The 20,405-nt window shown below is 44.6% G+C and overlaps 1 protein-coding gene across 2 annotated transcripts in view; it reads left to right on the top strand.

Moving 5' to 3' along the window:
* The window catches only part of LOC137367712 (rab11 family-interacting protein 1-like), a 146,053-nt gene that overhangs the window by 57,641 nt on the left and 68,007 nt on the right, over positions 1-20,405 (top strand). For both annotated transcript variants that reach the window (XM_068028668.1, XM_068028667.1), the window contains exon 2: positions 9,652-10,121. In XM_068028668.1, coding sequence (XP_067884769.1) covers positions 9,652-10,121 — 470 coding nt within the window. The remainder of the gene's footprint in view (positions 1-9,651; positions 10,122-20,405) is intronic.

Below are 20,405 nucleotides of genomic sequence, written 5' to 3'. Positions count from 1 at the left end.
CTCGAGCAACTACGGCTCAGAATTGTTGAGCTGGAGTTCGAGATTTGGACACTATGATGCATCAGGGAGGGAGAAAGTTACTTGGACCCTTTGTTCCAGAAGACAGTCACACCCCTTAGGCTAGGTAGTTCAGATTTGGTCCGCGCTCAGGGACAGGCAGGTGTGACTACGAGTGAGGCAGGTATGGGGATCCAGAAGGTAGCAATGGAGGAGCCGCAGCCCTTGCACTTGGCCAACAGGTTTGAGGTTCTTGCAGCTTGTGGACGAGAGCAAGGACTGCAGGGAAGATGAGCAAACTGACCACAGCACCGTGGTACAGGGGGTCATTTAAGTTGAGGGGAATAAAAAGGAATGTAGTAGTAGACAGTATAGTTAGGGGAAGAGATACTGATCTCTGCAGCTGAGAGTGTGAGTCCTGAAGGCTATGTTGCCTGACCTGTGCCAGGGTTAAGAACATCTCCTTGGGGCCAGAGAGGAACTTGGAGTGGGAAGGGAAGGATATAGTTGTCATGGTCCATGTGGGTAGGACTAAGAACAAATTCTGCTGAGAGAGTATGAGCAGCTAGGGGCTAAATTAAAAAGCAGAACCACATAGGTGGTAATCTCTGGATTACTACCTGAGCCACGAGCAAATTGCATAGGGTCAATAAGATCAGAGAGTTGATTGCATGGCTCAAAGATTGGTATGGGAGAAATGGGTTTCGACTCATGGGGCACTAGCAGCAGTACTGGAGAAAGAGGGAGCTGTACTGTTTGGATGGCCTTCACCTGAACTGCGCTGGGACCAGTGTCCTGGCAAATTATATAACTAAGGCTGCAGAGAGCTTTAAACTAAATAGTCGGGGGGAGGGTTCAGGTGAGGGGAAAGTCAGAAAGTTAACAAGAAAAGACGAGGCAATAATGTACGGTAGTGACATGGGTAATAATAACCAGAGTGTGTCAGGAAGGGACAGAGCGTACAAACAAAAGTACACCAGCAAATAAGGTCAGAGTAGGGAAAAATGATAAAAAGACCGAATTAATAGTTCTGTATCTGAATGCACACAGCATTTGTAACAAGATGGATAAATTGAAAGCGTCAATAGAAATAAATGGGTATGATGTCTGATAGCCATTACAGAGACATAGTTGCATTGTGATCAAGACTGGGAACTAAATATTCAAGGGTATTTGACATTTCAGAGGAAGAAAGCAAAAGGAGGTGTGCTAACTTTTAATATAGGATGAAATCAGTACAGTAGCGAGAAATGGTCTTGGCTCAGAAGATCAAGATGTAGAATCAGGAGATGAGAAATAGAAAAGGAAAGAAGTTACTGGTGGGAGTAGTTTATAGGCTCGAAACTATGAGAATATCAGTTAAGAAATAACAGGCTTATAGGAAAGGGACTGCAATAATTGTGGGCAGTTTTAATCTTTTTATAGATTTGACTAATCAAATTGGCAAAGGTAGACTGGAGGATGAGTTTATAGAGTGTATTAGGGACACTTTTTTAAACAAATAGATTCTGGAACCAACCCGGGAGCAGGTTATTTTAGAGCAGCTAATGTGTAATAGCAAAGGATCCTCTGGGCAAGAGTGATCATAACGTGATAGAATTTCGCATTCAGTGGGTGAGAAGTTTGGGTCTGAAACTAGTGTCCTTACCCTTGCAATTGCCTCTTTATTAAAGTTTATGAAGACAGAGTTGGCTAAAGTGGCCTAGGAAAATAAGTTAACAGTTAAGGCAGTCGAGAAACACTGGCAGATATTTAAGGCAATATTTCATAACTCTCAACAAAGATATATTCCATTGAGAAAGAAATACTGTGAGAAGAATGCACCATCCGTGGATAACTAAAGAAGTTAAGGATGGTATAAAACTGAAAGAAAAGGCATATAATGCTGCAAAGATTAGTGTTAGGTCAGAAGATTGGGAAAACTTTAGAAAGCAGCAGTGGATGACTTAAAAAAATTAGAGGGAAAAATTAGGGTATGAGAGTAAACTAGCAAGAAATATAAAAACAGTAAAAGCTTCTACAAATATATAAAAGGAAGAGTAGCTAAAATGATGTTGCTCCCTTACAGGATGAGACTGGGGAATTAAAAATGGGAAATAAGGAAATGTCAGAGATTTTGAACAAGTATTTTGTATCTGGCTGCACAGTAGAAGACACAAGAAGCATCCCAAGAGTAGCAGAAAATGAAGAGGCAAAAAGGAGTGAGGGAAGTAAAACAATTACTATCACGAGAGAAAAAGTACAAGGAAAACTCATGGGGCTAAAGGCTGACAAGTCCCCTGGATCCGATGGCCTGCAACCTAGGCAAATGCATTAGTTATAACCTTCCAAAATTTCCTAGATTCTGGAAAGGTCCCACCTCTGTTCTTGAAAGGGGGAGTGACAGAAAGCAGGCAACTATAGGCCATTTAGTCTAACATCTGTCATTGGGAAAATGCTAGAATCCATTATTAATTTATAAAATTCTTTAAGTATATGAAAAGGAAAAGATTAGCAAGGACAAATGTGGATCCATTACAGGCGAAGACAGGAGAATTTATAATGGAGAATAGGGAAATGGCAGAGAAACTAAACAATTACTTTGTATCTGTTTTTGCAGATGAAGATACAGAAAAGCTCCCAGACATATAGGGAAACAAGCAACTAGTGAAAATGAGGAACTAAAAGAAATTATTATTAATTAAGAGGTTGATAAATCCCCTGGACCAAATGAGCTGCATCCCAGAGTGTTGAAGGAGGTGGCTTAGAGGTAGTGGATGCATTGATGGTTATCTTTCAAATTTCTATAGATTCTGGAAAGATTTCTGCAAACTGGAAAGTAGCAAATATCACCCCATTATTTCAGAAAGGAGCGGGAGAGAAAACAGGGAACGACAGAACTGTTAGTTTGATGTCTGTAGTAGGAAAAATATTAGAATCTATTATAAAGGATGTGATAACTGGACACTTAGAAAATAATAATATGATTGTGCAGAGTCAACATGGATTTACGAAAGGGAAATCATGTTTGACAGACCTGTTGGAGTTTTTTGAGGATGTTACTTGTAGCATAGATAAAAGAGAACCAGTGGATGTGGTGTATTTGGATTTTCAGAAGGCTTTTGATAAGGTCCCACACAGGAGGTTAGTCAACAAAACTAGAGCACATGAGAGTGGGCATAAACGGGTCGTTCTCAGGATGGCAGGCTGTTACTAGTAGGGTAACGCAAGGATTGGTGCTGAGATCACAGCTGTTCACAATCTATATCAATGATTTGGATGTGAGGACCAAATGCAATACACAGTGGCGCAGTGGTTAGCACTGCAGCCTCACAGCTCCAGCGACCTGGGTTCAATTCTGGGTACTGCCTGTGTGGAGTTTGCAAGTTCTCCCTGTGTCTGCATGGGTTTTCTCCGGGTGCTCTGGTTTTCTCTCACTAGCCAAAAGACTTGCAGGTTGGTAGGTAAATTGGCCATTATAAATTGCCCCCAGTATAGGTAGGTGGTAGGGAAATATAGGGACAGGTGGGGATGTGGTAGGAATATGGGATTAGTGTAGGATTAGTATAAATGGGTGGTTGATGGTCGGCACAGACTCGGTGGGCCGAAGGGCCTGTTTCAGTGCTGTATCTCTAAACTAAACTAAATATTTCCAAATTTGCTGATGACACAAAACGAGGAGGGAATGTAAGTTATGAGGAGGATGCAAGGAGGCTTCAAGGGGATTTGGACAGACTAAGTGAATGGGCAAGCACATGACATGCAGAATATAATGTGAATAAGTGTGAAGTGATCCACTTTGGTAGAAAAAACAGAAAGTATTTCTTAAATGGTCAGAGGTTAGGGAGTGTTGGTGTCCATAGGGACCTGGGTGTCCTTGTTCATTTTTAATTATTCATTCATGGGATGTGGGCGGTGCTGGCCAGGCCAGCATTTATTGCCCATCCCTAATTACCCTTGAGAAGGTGGTGGTGAGCTGCCTTCTTGAACTGCTGCAGTCCATTTGGGGTAGGTACAGCCACAGTGCTGTTAGGAAGGGAGTTCCAGGATTTTGACCCAGCGACAGTGAAGGAACAGAGATATAGTTCCAAGTCAGGATGGTGTGTGACTTGGAGGGGAACTTGCAGGTGGTGGTGTTCCCATGTATTTGCTGCCCTTGTCCTTTTAGTTGGTAGAGGTCGCGGGTTTGGAAGGTGCTGTCTAAGGAGCCTTGGTGCATTGCTGCAGTGCATCTTGTAGATGGTACGCACTGCTGCCACTGTGCGTCGGTGGTGGAGGGAGTGAATGTTTGTAGATGGGGTGCCAATCAAGTGGGCTGCTTTGTCCTGGATGGTGTCGAGCTTCTTGAGTGTTGTTGGAGCTGCACCCATCCAGGCAAGTGGAGAGTATTCCATCACACTCCTGACTTGTGCCTTGTAGATGGTAGACAGGCTTTGGGGATTCAGGAGGTGAGTTACTCGCCTCAGTTTTCCTAGCCTCTGACCTGCTGTTGTAGCCACAGTATTTATATGGCTACTCCAGTTCAGTTTCTGGTCAATGGTAGCCCCTAGGATGTTGATAGTGGGGGATTCAGCGATGGTAATGCCGTTGAATGTCAAGGGGAGATGGTTAGATTCTCTCTCGTTGGAGATGGTCATTGCCTGGCACTTGTGTGGCGCGAATGTTACTTGCCACTTATCAGCCCAAGCCTGGATATTGTCCAGGTGTTGCTGCATTTCTACACTGACTGTTTCAGTATCTGAGGAGTCATGAATGGTGCTGAACATTGTGCAATCATCAGCAAACATCCCCATTTCTGACCTTATGATTGAAGGAAGGTCATTGATGAAGCAGCTGAAGATGGTTGGGCCCAGGACACTACCTTGAGGAACTCCTGCAGTGATGTCCGGGAGCTCAGATAATTGACCTCCAACAACCACAACCATCTTCCTTTGTGCTAGGTATGACTCTAGCCAGCAGAGGGTTTTCCCCCTGATTCCCATTGACCTCAGTTTTGCTAGGGCTCCTTGATGCCATACTCAGTCAAATGCTGCCTTGATGTGAAGGGCAGTCACTCTCACCTCACCTCTTGAGTTCAGCTCTTTTGTCCATGTTTGAACCAAGGCTGTAACGAGGTCAGGAGCTGAGTGGCCCTGGCGGAACCCAAACTGAGCGTCACTGAGCAGGTTATTGCTAAGTAAGTGCCGCTTGATGGCACTGTTAATGACACCTTCCATCACTTACTGGTGATTGAGAGTAGGCTGATGGGGCGGTAATTGGCCGGGTTGGAATTGTCCTGCTTTTTGTGTACAGGACATACCTGAGCAATTTTACACATTGCAGGGTAGATGCCAGTGTTGTAGCTCTACTGGAACAGCTTGGCTAGGCGCGCGGCAAGTTCTGGAGTACAGGTCTTCAGTACTATTGCCGGAATATTGTCAGGGCCCATAGCCTTCGCAGTATCCAGTGCCTTCAGTCGTTTCTTGATATCACGCGGAGTGAATCGAATTGGCTGAAGTCTGGCATCTGTAACGCTGGGGACTTCAGGAGGAGGCGAGATGGATCATCAACTCGGCATTTCTGGCTGAAGATTGTTGCAAATGCTTCAGCCTTATCTTTCGCACTGATGTGCTGGGCTCCCCCATCATTAAGGATGGGGATGTTTGTGGAGCCACCTCCTCCAGTTAGTTGTTTAATTGTCCACCATCATTCACGGCTGGATGTGGCAGGACGACAGAGCTTGGATCTGATCCATTGGTTATGGGATCGCTTAGCTCTGTCTATCGCATGCTGCTTACGCAATTTGGCACGCAGATAGTCCTGTGTTGTAGCTTCACCAGGTTGACACCTCATTTTGAGGTATGCCTGGTGCTGCTCCTGGCATGCCCTCCTGCACTCTTCATTGAACCAGTGTTGGTCTCCTGGCTTGATGGTAATGGTAGAGTGGGGTGTATGCTGGGCCACGAGGTTACAGACTGTGGTTGACTACAATTCAGCTGCTGATGATGGCCCACAGCGCCTCATGGATGCCCAGTTTTGCATTGCTAGATCTGTTAGAAATCTATCCCATTTAGCACGGTGATAGTACCACACAACACGATGGACGGTATCCTCAATGTGAAGGCGGGACTTCATCTCCACAAGGACAGTGCGGTGATCACTCCTACCAATACAGTCATGGACAGAAGCATCTGTGGCAGGCAGATTGGTGAGGACGAGGTCAAGTATGTTGTTCCCTCACCACCTGCTGCAGACCCAGTCTAGCAGCAATATCCTTTAGGACTCGGCAAGCTCGAGCCACTCTTGGTGATGGACATTGACGTCCCCCACCCAGAGTACATTTTGTGCCCATGCCACCCTCAGCACTTCCTCCAAGTGGTGTTCAACATGGAGGAGTACTGAGTCATCAACTGAGGGAGGGCGGTAGGTGGTAATTAGTAGGAGGTACCTTGCCCATGTTTGACCTGATGCCATGAGACTTCATGGGGTCCGGAGGACTCCCAGGGCAACTCCCTCCCTACTGTATACCACTGTGCCACCATCTCTGGTGCGTCTGTCCTGCCGGTGGGACAGGACATACCCGGGAATGGTGATGGCAGTGTGTGGGACATTGATTCCATGAGTATGACTATGTCAGGCTGTTGCTTGACTAGTCTGTGGGACAGCTCTCCCAACTTTGGCACATGCCCCCAGATGTTAGTAAGGAGGACTTTGCAGGGTCGACAGGGCTGGGTTTGCTGTTGTCGTTACCGGTGCCTAGGTCGATGCTGGGTGGTCCGTCCGGTTTCATTCCTTTTTATTGACTTTGTAGCGGTTAGGTACAACTGAGTGGCTTGCTAGGCCATTTCAGAGGGCATGTAAGAGTTAACCACATTGCTGTGGGTCTGGAGTCACATGTAGGCCAGACCAGGTAAGGACAGCAGATTTCCTTCCCTAAAGGACATGAGTCACTAAAAGCTAGCATGCAGGTGGAGAAAGCAATTAGGAAGGCAAAAGGTATATTGACCTTCATCACAAGGGGTTTTGTGTGCAGGACTAAAAATGTCTTGCTGCAATTGTATAGAGCCTTGGTGAAACCGCACCTGGAGTATTGTGCGCAGTTTCGGTCTCTTTATCGAAGAAAGGATATACTTGCCATAGAGGGAGTACAACAAGGGTCACCAGACTAATCACTGGGATGGCGGGATTGTCTTATGAGGAGAGGTTGCAGAAAATGGGCCTGTATTCTCTAGAATGTCAAAGAATGAGAGGTGATCTCATTGAAACTTACAAAATTCTTGCATGGCGTGGCAGGGTGGATGTAGATAGGATGTTTATCCTGGCTGGTGAGACTAGAACCAGGGGACATAGTCTCAGAATAAGGGGTAGGCCATTTAAGACAGAGATAGGAAGGAATTTCTTCACCTGGGGTGGTGAATCTGTGGAATTCTCTACCCCAGAGCGCTGTGGAAGCTCGATCATTGAGCTAGTTCAAGACAGAAATTGATAGATATTTGGATACAAATGACATCAAGAGATATGGGGATAGTGCAGGAAAGTTGAAGTAGATGATCAGCCATGATCTAATTAGATTAGATTAGAGATACAGCACTGAAACAGGCCCTTCGGCCCACCGAGTCTGTGCCGAACATCAACCACCCACTTATACTAATCCTACACTAATCGCATATTCCTACCAAACATCCCCACCTGTCCCTCCATTTCCCTACCTATACTAGTGACAATTTATAATGGCCAATTTACCTATCAACCTGCAAGTCTTTTGGCTTGTGGGAGGAAACCGGAGCACCCGGAGAAAACCCACGCAGACACGGAGAACTTGCAAACTCCACACAGGCAGTACCCGGAATCGAACCCGGGTCCCTGGAGCTGTGAGGCTGCAGTGCTAACCACTGCGCCACTATGCCGCCCTCTTCAATTGAATGGCGGAGTAGGCTCAGTGGGCCAAATGGCCTTCTCCTAGTAGCAGGACATTTAGAATACCATAATGACAATCAGGCAGAGTCAACATGGTTTTATGAAAGGGAAATCGTGTTTGACAAATTTATTAGAGTTCTTTGAGGATGTAACGAGCAGGGTGGATAAAGGGAAACCAGTAGATGTAATGTATTTGGATTTCTAAAAGGCATGCGATAAGGTACACCACATAAAAGGTTACTACACAAGATAAGAGCTCATGGTGTTGGGAGTAATATATTGGCATGGATAGAGGATTGGCGAACAGGAAACAGTCAGGAAAAATGGGGCATTTTTAGGTTGGCAAACTCACTAGTGGAGTTCCACAGGGATCAGTGCTGGGGCCTCAACTATTTACGATCTATATTAATGATATGGATGAAGGGACCAAGTATATTGCAGCCAAATTTGCGGATGATACGAAGAGAGATAGGAAAGCAAGGTTGTGAGGAGGACATAGTGTTTGCAAAGACATTCAGCTAGCTTAAGAGTGTGGGCACAAAATTGGCAGATGGAGTAGAATAGGTGAAAAGTGAGGTTGTCCACTTTGGCAGGAAGAATAGAAAAGCGCAATATTATTTACATGGAGAGAGACTGCAGAATGCTGTGGTAGAGGGACCTGGGTGTTCTTGTACATGAATCACAAAAAGTTAGCATGCAGGTACAGAAAGTAATTAGGAAGGCAAATGGAATGTTGGCATTTTTTTCACAGGGGATGGAGTATAAAAGTAGGGAAGCCTTGCTACAACTGTACAGGGAGGTGGTGAGACCACACCTGGAGTACTGCGTACAGTTTTGATAGTCTTACTTGAGGGATACACTTGCATTGGAGGCAGTTCAGAGAAGGTTCATTCGGCTGATTCCTGGGATGAAGGGGTTGTCTAATGAGGAAAGGTTGAGCAGGTTGGGCCTATACTCATTCTTTGAAACTCCAATGAGAGGTGATCTTATTGAAACATATAAGATTCTGAGGGGGCTTGACAGGGTAGATGCTGAGAGGATGTTTCCCCTCGTGGGAATCTAGAACTAGGGGGCACAGTTTCAAATTAAGGGGTCTCTGTTTTAAGATGGATTTGAGGAGGAATGTCTTCTCTGAGGGCCATTAATGTTTGGAATTCTCTTCTCCAGACAGCAATGGAGACTGGGTTTTTGAATATGTTCAAGGCTGAGTGAGAAGATTTTTGATCTACAAGGGAGTGAGGGTTATTGGGGGCAGGCAGGAAAGTGAAGACCACGAATGATCAGCCATGTTATTTAATGGTGGAGCAGGGTCGAGGGCTGAATGGCCTACTCCTGCTCCTACTTCTTATGTAGGAAACATAGCCAATTAGCGCACAGCAAGGTCCCACAAACTGTACTGCAGTGTACTAGTGGAGGGATAAATATTGATTGTGGAGAACTCCTCTGCTGTTTTTCAAATAGTGCCGTGGTATCTTTTATGGTCACCTGATAGAGCAGACGGAGCCTCTGTTTAACATCTCATCTCAAACATGGCACCACTAATCGTGCAGCACTCCCTCAGTATTGCACTTGGAGTATCAGTCTAGATTACGTGCTCAAGTCTTTGAAGTGGGAGGAAACATACCAAGCCACGGCTGACCGTGCAAAAAAAAGCAGAAGGAGATGTTTTGGTAAATGTCACTTTGTAAAATTGTCCCATCTGACTCTTACCCCCTGCCCATTTCTGTTGCTGGTGTCTCCGTGCTCCCTGAGTCATCCCCTCATTTTCTTCCTCTTCAGGTGGTACAAGCTGTGTTCAAAGCCTGGACAGAAGGAGAAGGAGCGAGGCGAGATTCAAGTAATCATTCAGTTCGTGCGCAACAACATGACCGCCAGCATGTTCGACCTGTCCTCGAAGGAGAAGCCCCGTTCGGCACTGGGCAAGTTGAAGGACAAGGTGAAAGGCAAGAAGAAGCATGACAACCTGATGACTGAGTCTGTGTCGGCCATTGTGCCAAGTAGCATGGGGCAGATCGTCAGCGACGAGGAGCTAAATGAGAAGGAGATGCCGGAGAAGAGGTCCAAGAAGGGCTTCTTCTCAAAGCCCAAACTGCACAGGTCATCATTGACCAAATCCAACAGCTCCCTCAGCTCTCAGCAGAGCGTGAAGTCCCTGGAGAGCGTCAGCAGCAGCACTGGGGCCGTGACAGTGACGTCCCCCCAAACCACAGCAGCTCCAACTGGTTTCCACACTCTGCTAAATAAAACAAGTAAGAGGCCTCTTTGTTTTCCAGTGAGCTTTTCTGCTCATCAAGGTGGGGCAAGTTAATGTTGGGTGTCAAACAAATTCCATATAAGATACTGATGTCAGTGCATAGCACTCCCAGGGTAGGTACAGCATGGGTTAGATACAGTAAAGCTTCCACTACATTGTCCCATCAAAGATTCCCAGGACAAGAATAGCACACGTTAGACACTGAATAAAGCTCCCTCTACACTGTCCCATCAAACACCCCCCAGGCAGGTACAGCTTGGGTCAGATATAGAGTAAAGCTCCCTCTACACTGTCCCATCAAACACCCCTCAGGCAGGTACAGCTTGGGTCAGATATAGAGTAAAGCTCCCTCTACACTGTCCCATCAAACACCCCCCAGGCAGGTACAGCTTGGGTCAGATATAGAGTAAAGCTCCCTCTACACTGTCCCATCAAATGCGATGAGAAGGGATCTAGACAGGATAAAATGGAAGCAAAGATTGACAGGAAAAGCTGTAATGAAACAATGGGTTAGCTTTAAGTAAGATGTTTCAGGTACAGGCTGTGTACATTACAATAAGGGCAAAAGGTAGGATCCAAAAATAGGGCTCCTTGGATGACGAGGCTGTTTGTAGTATATATAAATGATTTGGAGGAAAATGTAGCTGGTCTGATTCGTATGTTTGTGGACGACACAAAGGTTGGTGGAGTTGCGGATAGTGATGACGATTGTCAGAGGATACAGCGGGATATAGATCGGTTGGAAACTTGGGCGGAGAAATGGCAGATGGAGTTTAATCCGGACAAATGTGAGGTAATGCATTTTGGAAGATCTAATGCAGGTGGGAAGTATACAGTAAATGGCAGAACCCTTAGGAGTATTGACAGGCAGAGAGATCTGGGCGTACAGGTCCACAGGTCACAAAGTGGCAACGCAGGTGGATAAGGTAGTCAAGAAGGCATACGGCATGCTTGCCTTCATTGGTCGGGGCATAGAGTATAAAAATTGGCAAGTCATGTTGCAGCTGTACAGAACTTTAGTTAGGCCACACTTAGAATATTGCGTGCAATTCTGATTGCCACACTACCAGAAGGACGTGGAGGCTTTGGAGAGGGTACAGAAGAGGTTTACCAGGATGTTGCCTGGTCTGGAGGGCATTAGCTATGAGGAGAGGTTGGATAAACTCGGATTGTTTTCACTGGAACGACGGAGGTGGAGGGGCGACATGATAGAGGTTTACAAAGTTATGAGTGGCATGGACAGAGTGGATAGTCAGAAGCTTTTTCCCAGGGTGGAAGAGTCAGTTACTAGGGGACATAGGTTTAAGGTCCGAGGGGCAAAGTTTAGAGGGGATGTGCGAGGCAAGTTCTTTACACAGAGGATGGTGAGTGCCTGGAACTTGCTGCCGGGGGAGGTGGTGAAAGCAGGTACAATAGCGACGTTGAAGAGGCATCTTGACAAATACATGAATAGGATGGGAATAGAGGGATACGGACCCCGGAAGTGCAGAAGGTTTTAGTTTAGACAGGCATCAAGATCGGCGCAGGCTTGGAGGGCCGAATGGCCTGTTCCTGTGCTGTACTGTTCTTTGTTCTTTGAGATGGAGAATATGATGAAACAATAAAAAGAGGGTGTATGATGCATATCAGGTGAAATCTTCAAGTGAGAAACAGGCCAAATACAATAAGTTGAGAGGGGAAGTGAAGAGGAAAGTAAGATTGGCAAAGAGAGAATATGAGAATAGAATGACAGTTAATATAAAAAGGAACCCAAAAGTCATCTACCAGCATGGAGGTAGTAAGTGGGGACTAAGAGCTGGAGTGGAGCCTAGTAGGAACAAAAAGGGTAATATATGCTTAGAGGCACAGGGCAAGGCTAGAATAAGTAATGAGTAATAAAAGCAAATACTGCAGATGCTGGAAATCTGAAATAAAAACAAGAAATGCTAGAAATACTCAGCAGGTCTGGCTGCCTTTGTGGTCAGCGACCCTTCAGATTTCTGATTTTTTTTTTCCTCATGTCACCATTGCATCTTTTGCCAATTGCCTTAAATGTGTGTGCTCTTGTTCTCGATCCTTCACCAATGCGAACAGTTTTTCCCCCAACTATTCTGTTCAGACCCCTCATGATTTTGAACAGCTCTATCAAATCTCTCAACCTTCTCCTGTCCAAAGAGAACCCCAGCTTCAATCTATACATGTAACTCAAGCCCCTCATAGCTGGAACTATTCTAGTTAGTTTCTTCTGTGCCCTCTCCAAATCCTTCATATCCTTCCTAAGGTGTGGCACCCAGAATTGGACATAATAGTCCAGCTAGGGCTGAACAGGTGTGCTGTATCGGTTTATTGCTTTTGTGCTCTGTTCCTCTATTTATAAAACCCAGGGACCCAAATACTTTTTTTTAAACAGCTTTATTAATCTGTTCTGCCACCTTCAAAGATTTGTGCACAAACACCCCCAGGTCTCTGTTCCTGCACCCTCTTTAAAATTATACCATTTAATTTATATTGCCTCTCCTAATTCTTCTTACCAAAATATATCACCTCACATTTCTCTGCATTGAAATTTATCTGTCATGTATCTGCCTATTCCATGCCTGTCTATATCCTCTTATTATCTTCACTTTTTAGTACACTTCCAAGTTTTGTGCCATCTGCAAATTTTGGTCTGTACCTGCATGCTCTTAATGTATTGATAAAAACATCTTTGGGTTTTCCTTGATTTTACCTGCCAATAATTTTTCACGTCCTCTCTTTGCTTTCCTAATTTCCTTTTTTTATTTCACCTCTGGGTGGTGAGTGCCTGGAACTTCCTGCCTGGGGAGGTGGTGGAAGCAGGTACGATAACGACGTTTAAGAGGCATCTTGACAAATACATGAATAGGAAGGGAATAGAGGGATACGGTCCTTGGAAGTGAGAAAGTTTTAGTTTAGGCAGGCATCAAGATCGGCGCAGGCTTGGAGGGCCGAATGGCCTGTTCCTGTGCTGTACTGTTCTTTGTTCTCTGCACTTTCTATACTCTGAGGCTTTTTAAATTATTCAGTTTTTTGGGCTGTCATGCTTTCTTCTGCTTTATCTCACTCTGTATGCTTCTAGATAACCAGGGGGCTCTAGATTTGGCAGTACCACCCTTTTTCTTTGTGGGGACATGTCTTAACTGTGCCCACAGAATCTCACTTTTGAATGCCTCCAAACTGGTTTGCCACTTCGAGTAGCTGTATCCAGTCCACTTTCGCCAGGTCACCTCTCAGCTTCATAAAATTTACTTTCCCCCAATTTAGAACTTTTACTCCTGTTCTTTCTTTGTCCTTTTCCATAATAAAGCTGTATCTAACTATATTATGGTCACTATCTCCAAAATGGTCACCCACTGCTACTTCATCCACTTGCTCAGCTTCATTTCCTAAGACTAAATCTCGAATTGCGCCTCCTCTTGTTGGGCTTGTTACATGATGGTTAAAAGAGTTCTCTTGAATGCTTTTCAAGCATTTTGTGCCATCTGTGCCCTTCACACTGTTTGTATCCCAGTTGATATTAGGGTAGTTGAAATCCCCAACTATTATTGGCCGAATGTTTTTGCACTGAGAAATTTGCCTACATATTTGTTCTTCTATCTCCCTCTCACTATTTTGGGGTCTATAGTACACTCCTAGTAGTGTGGCTGCCCCTTTTTTATTCTGAGGTCAACCCATATGTTCTCATTTGATGATTCATTTTGTATATCATCCCTTCTCATGGTTGTAATTGATTCTTTAACCAATAATGCTACACCCCCACCTTTTTTATCTCCCTCTCTATCCCACCTGAAAACGATATCCAGGATGTTGAGCTGCCATTTTTTTCACCTTTTTCAGCCAAGTCTCCATTACAGCAATGATATGCTGCCATGTGTTTATCTGCCCTCAGCTTATTGGCTTTATTTGCTATACTCCTTGCATTTAAATAAATACATTTGCTTCTTCTGTCTTTTAGGGTCACTTACTAATTTTCTGCCTCCCATTCCCTGCTCTGAATTTGTCCCAACTGAAACTGCCCCTGCCAATCTAGTTTAAACCATCCCCAACAGCACTAGCAAACCTTCCTGCAAGGATATTTGTCCCGGTCTCGTTCAGGTGTAGTCTGGCTCATGCAGGTCCTACCTTCCCCAGAACCGGTCCCAATGCCCCAGAAATCTGAAACCCTCCCTCCTGCACCATCTCTCCAGCCACACATTCATCTGGTGTATTCACCTATTTTTATACTCACTAGCACGTGGCCTTGGGAATAATCCAGAGATTACTACCTTTGAGGTCCTGCTTGCTAATGTTTTTCCTAGCTCCCTAAACTCAGCCTGCATGATCTCATCTCTTTTTCTACCTATATCGTTGGTACCAATGTGGACCACGACTTCTGGCTGTGCACCCTCGCCCTCCAGAATGATTTGTAGCTGCTCGGTGATATCCATGACCCTTGGACCAGGGAGGCAACAAACCATCCTGGAATCGCTTCTGCGACTACAGAAACAACTGTCTGTTCACCTAACAATAGGATCCCCTACCACTATTGCTCGCCTGTCTTTTCTCCTCCTACCTGGCACAGCTGAGCAACCCATGCTGCTCTGGTCATGACTCTTGCATGCTCCAGAGAAACCCCCTCTCCCATCAGTACTCAGAACTGAATATTGGTTAGAAAGTTAGATGGCCTCCGTGGACTCCTGCCCTACCTGCCTTGTCCTTGTCTGTCTGGCAGCCACCCGGTCCCTCACTGCCTGCACGCTCTTAAGCGTGAAATGTGCTATCCACATATCCCTCATCCTCATGACACCAGCTGTTCCTCAAGTTCCAAGATTTGGCGCACGAGTTTTTGCATTTGGTGGCACTTTCTGCACATGTTGTCCAGGACATGGGTAGGGTCTTGGAGTCCCCACATGGCACAGAATATGAATTTGACGGGTGTGAACAGCCTTGCCATGCATTGAATTATTAATTTCCTGCACTAAAAGTTGGAAGATAAATAAACAAAAAATGTTTATAAATAGAATGAACAAACAAGTAACCGCCTACTGACTACTGGTATTTTAGCTTCTACTTGGTAGACTTAAATGTTAGAGAAAAAATAAAATATCAGCTGAGAAAAGAAAATAAGGAAGTAAGAAAATACCCAGCAGATCCTCACCGACTAGTTCCCTGTGCCTCGCTGCTCTCTCTCCCCTTTGCACTGTTTGTAGCTCCAGAGTCTCACCCAGCTAATCTCCTACTTGCTTCCCTGTGAAGTCACACCTCAATTTTTCTTTCCAAACACCGGCAGACTGGCGGCAGCAGCAGCTAGCCCTACTCCCTTCTCGCTGATTCTAGTGAAGTCTCCCGCTCACACGCTCTCTCTCATTTAAGTTAATTTTTCTTTAATTTATAGTTCCCCTCCTTACCGAACTGCCTCACTTACCAAACTCTCCTCTTCACACAGTGTGCACTCAAGCAGCACTCTGAGACCCCTGAATTTATACTCTCTGAAGACAATGATGAATCAGCTTTGCTTGAGCTCAGAAACTAGTTTAAGCTAGCTACCTAATTCACTAGCTACAGCTGCTCAGAGAGCTTGTATATCTTTGTTTAAAACTGTAAGAAACTTGAACTTGCCTCTTAAACAGTAATTTTAGTTAATTGCTAAATTTAAACAAACCAAAACTAGAACGATTAACCCTTAAAATGCCGTCACTTACCAAACTCCCTTATTCACATTCGGCGCAGACTGTGGAGAGAGGGGTTTGATACAGGTGTGTTGAATGATTTCTATCCTCATTTAAAATTTGCATTTCTATAGCGCCTTTCTCAACTTCAGGCCCACCCAAAGCATTTTACAGCCATTGATCTGTTTTAGTAATGTTGATTGAGGGATAAATATTGGCCAGAACATCTGGGAGGACTCCCCTGCTCTTCGAAACAGTGCCGTGGAACCTTTTATAGCTGCTTGAGAGGGCAGCTGGGGCCTCAGTTTATTTTTCTCTGTATGAAATAACACAGTATTTCACACAAATCAGATTCCCCATTTATCCTTTTTAAAGAGTAACTTGTATTGGCTGAGTGACAGAAAACAAAGAGTAGTGGTTAAAGGATGTTTTTCGGGCTGCAGGAAAGTTTGTAGCGGAGTCCGCCAGGGGTCAGTGTTGGAACCTTTGATTTTCCTGATATATATTAATGACCTAGACATGGTGCACAGGGCACAATTTCAAAGTTTACAGATAATGCAAAACTTGGAAGCATTGTGAACAAGATAGTGTAGAACTTCAAAAGGATATTGACAAGTTGGTGGAATGTGCAGACCGGTGACGGATGAAGTTCAATGCAGAGAAATGTGAAATGATTCATTTTGGTAGGAAGAACATAGAAAGACAATATAAAATAAAGGGGGTGCAGGAGCAGAGGGACCTGGGTGTATATGTGCATAAGTCATTGAAGGTGGCAGGACAGGTTGAGAGTGCGGTTAATAAAACATACAGTATCGTGAGCTTTATTAATAGGGGCATAGAGTACAAGAGCAAGGATGTTATGTTGAACTTGTATAAGACACTAGTTCAGCCTCAGCTGGAGTATTGCGTCCAGTTCTGGGCGCCACACTTTAGGAAGCATGTGAAGGCGTTAGAGTGCAGAAAATATTCACTAGAATGCTTTTAGAGATGAGAAACTTCAGTTCTGAAGATATATTGGAGAAATTAGGACTGTTTTCCTTGGAGAAGAGAAGGCTAAGAGGAGATTTGATAGAGGTATTCAAAATCATGAGGGGTCTGGACAGAGTAGATAGAGAGAAACTGTTCCCACTCGTGAAAGGATCGAGAACGAGAGGGCACAGATTTAAAGTAATTGGTAAGAGAAGCAAAAGTAACATGAGGAAAAACTGTTCACGCAGCAAGTGTTTAAGGTCTGGAATGCACTACCTAAGTGTGTGGTGGAGGCAGGTTCAATTGAAGCATTCAAAAGGGAATTAGACTGTTATCTGAAAAGGAAGAAGAATGTGCAGGGTTACGATGAGAAGGCGGGGGAGTGGGATGAAGTGAATTGCTCATTCGGAGAGCTGGCACAGAGACAATGGGCCGAATGGCTGCCTCCTGCGCTGTAACAATTCTGTGAACTTAGTTGGAGACTGCAAGTTACAGAATAGACTGCCACTTGGGGCAGGACAACATTTTTTAAAAAAGCTGACACTCCAGTACAGTAGTGAGGGCTGCCGAGGTTCTGTCTTTTGGATGAGCTGTTAAACCAAGGCCTATCTGCCCGGTCAGGTGGACAAAAAAGATTCCATGGTACTATTTCAAAGAAGAGCAGGGGAATTAGCCCCAGTGTCCTGGCCACTATTTATCCTTCAACCAACATCAGTAGAACAGGTAATTTGGTCATTATCACATTGCTGTTTGTGGGATCTTGCTGTGTGTAAATTGTCTGCTGCATTCCCAACATTACAACATTGACTACACTTAAAAAAAAAACTTCATTTTTTGTAAAGTGCTTTGGGATCGTCCAGAAGTCGTGAAGGTGCTATAGAAATGCAATTCCTCCCTCCCACAATAATACCAAGAATAGAGGATGGAAAATGGTCAGATTGGGAGTGATGGCAGGACTTGGATGAACTGTTTGGATTGTGCTGCTGAAAAATGCTACAATCCGGCTCTGATCTGAGGCTTTTGACATTGCCCCTTATTTGTACATTCTGTGCTTTATTGACGTTATCACAAGTGTACATCTTTTCCCATTCACAGCCTAACTTTCATCATTCAAGAAACTCTGGTTTGTAATTTTTGTTAGGAAAGTGTATGACTGGATGTGGAGCAAAATTACAGATCAGTCATGGTCTAACTAAATGTTGGAGCAGGCCCAAGGGGCTGAATGGACTACTCCATTGTTCCTAATTAAACTCAATACATCAGTGATTTGGTAGTGAGAACCTGTCTGAACAATTGAAATGAATAAATAAAAGAAATTAAATAGAAATAGATTGCCTGTCATTTTTTTTTCTTCACTCCATTCCCACTCTGACCTCTCAGTCCTTGACCTCTGACCCTGTTCTAATGAAGCACAAGGAACAGCACCTCATTTTTCGACTGGGCACTTTACAGCCTTCCAGACTCAACACTGGGTTCAACAATTTCAGATCATAACTATTGCCCCTTTTGTTTTGTTTTTGGACGCCAGCTGTTTGCGATGATTCTGCTTTCTCATTTACACCTCTAGACATATCTTTTGTTTCTTTACTTGCCCCATTACTACTTCCTTTTGCCTTACACCGTCATCCTTTTTGTCATTTAATCTCTCCTGCCTTCCACCCTGTCACAGACCCTTCTGTTTGTTCTTTTCTCCACTCCCCACTTTCCATGCCCGTCTTAAAACCTATTTCTAACACTCCCAGTTCTGACGAAGGGTCTCTGATGTGAAACATTATCTGTATTTCTCACTCCACAGATACTGCCTGAACTGAGTATTTCCAGCATTTTTCTGTTTTTGTTTAAGATTTCCAGCATCTGCAGTACTTTGCCCCTGTAGAATTTATTACTGTTGTGTTCTTTTTCAATAAAGTAATGACCCAATAACAATTCAGGACTCAATGGTCCAATTGTGCATTTATTGCAGAGCTGCCAGCTCTAACAAATCCCCGGGAGAGCAGTCTTTGTGCATGGACTATACATATCCCTTCCTTTGTGTACCTTCGCAGCCTGCTTGGAGGTGTCATTAGCTTGTGTGAACTCGTGCAGCTATTCAGTTTAAAACACGTCTCTGGATAGCAAGGTAGTGCTATGTAGGTGAGATTATCGCAGAATCCCCAGTAGAAGTGAAAGCACTCTATCAAAACTGTAAAGAAAAAAAAGAAAGACTCAGCTCTATAGCACCTTTCAGAATGCCCCAAAGTGTTTCACAGTGAATGAGGTACTTCTGAAGTGTAGTCACTCTTGTAGCATAGGAACTGGGGCAGCCCATTTGTACACAGTAAGCTCCCACATTCAGCAATGTGATAATGACCCAGATATGTTTGAGGGATAAATATTGGCCTAGAAGAACAGACAGGGGTGGAACTGACTTGCTCTTCTTCGAATAGTGGCATGAGATCTTCTGTTTTCACCTGAGAAGCCAGTACCTCCAGCTGTGCAGCAATCCCTCACCCTAGATTATGGGCTCAAATATCTAGAGTGGGACTTGAACCTACAACAGTTTAATTCAGAGCCTATTGAGCCATGGCTGGCACAGCTGTCCAGGGAGATTCAATGATCCCGTGGACTCAGCAGGAAATGCCTGTCAGAGAATTGGAGCTGCAGTGTCTCTAATCCTGCAATCCCTAGGATTATGCTGGAAGCACAGGATTGTGGAACTCCCCTCTCCCGACAGGTCTGGTAATTTTAAATAGCTTTAACTCCTGCTAGGGCACTGGGATACTCCCACCTGCACAGCAATCTGTTGCTTCCTTTAACTGCTCAAGTGAAATACTGGGAATTACCAGCACAGTGTGTACACTGTGCAGGAGACAGTGAGCCTGATGTAGCGCTTTCCCCAGTGACCTATGTTTCTATTGAAAAAATAAAGATATAAAATTGCTGAAAACACAGATCATGCTGAGAGGAATGGCTTCTAATGTGATCAGAGTTTTTTTTTAAGTTACATAACTTGAAGAGTCCTGTCGGCAGTTGTGTTCCGGACCCCCCTCCTTTTCAGATTCTTAATTGTTAGCCTTGGTTTTGTCCCAGAATACTGTTAAATTGTTGGGGTGGGGATGGGGGGGGTAGTATTATTTACAATGCATGTCCTGAGTAATGGTGCTCAGTGAATAAATAGCTCCAGGCCAATTGTGGCTAGGTGGGTAGCACACTCTTGCCTTTGAGTCACAAGTGAGGATGAGGGGTACTGAGGGAGTGCTGCACTCTGAGGTTCCGTCTTTCAGGTGAGACATTAAACTGGGGCCCTGTCTGTCACCTCGGGGAGATAGAACAGATCCCATGGTGCGATTTCGAAGACGACCAGGGAGTTCTCCCAGTATCTTAATTGACATTTATCCCTCAACAACATCACTAAAAACAGATTCTCTGGTCATGCTCACATTGCTGTGTGTGGGATTTTTAAAAAATTAGTTTTGTGGGATGTGGACGTCGCTGGATGGGCCAGCATTTATTGCCCATCCCTAATTACCCTTGAACTGAGTGGCTTGCGAGGCCATTTCAGGGGACAGTTTAGAGTCAACCACATTGCTGTGGGTCTGGAGTCACATGTGGGCCAGACCAGGTAAGGACAGCAGATTTTCTTCCCTAAAGGACATTGGTGAACCAGATGGTTTTTTAACAATAAT

Source organism: Heterodontus francisci, chromosome 1 (assembly GCF_036365525.1).
Source record: "Heterodontus francisci isolate sHetFra1 chromosome 1, sHetFra1.hap1, whole genome shotgun sequence".
In the NCBI taxonomy this organism is placed as follows: domain Eukaryota; kingdom Metazoa; phylum Chordata; class Chondrichthyes; order Heterodontiformes; family Heterodontidae; genus Heterodontus; species Heterodontus francisci.
This window is presented reverse-complemented; position numbering and strand designations above follow the sequence as displayed.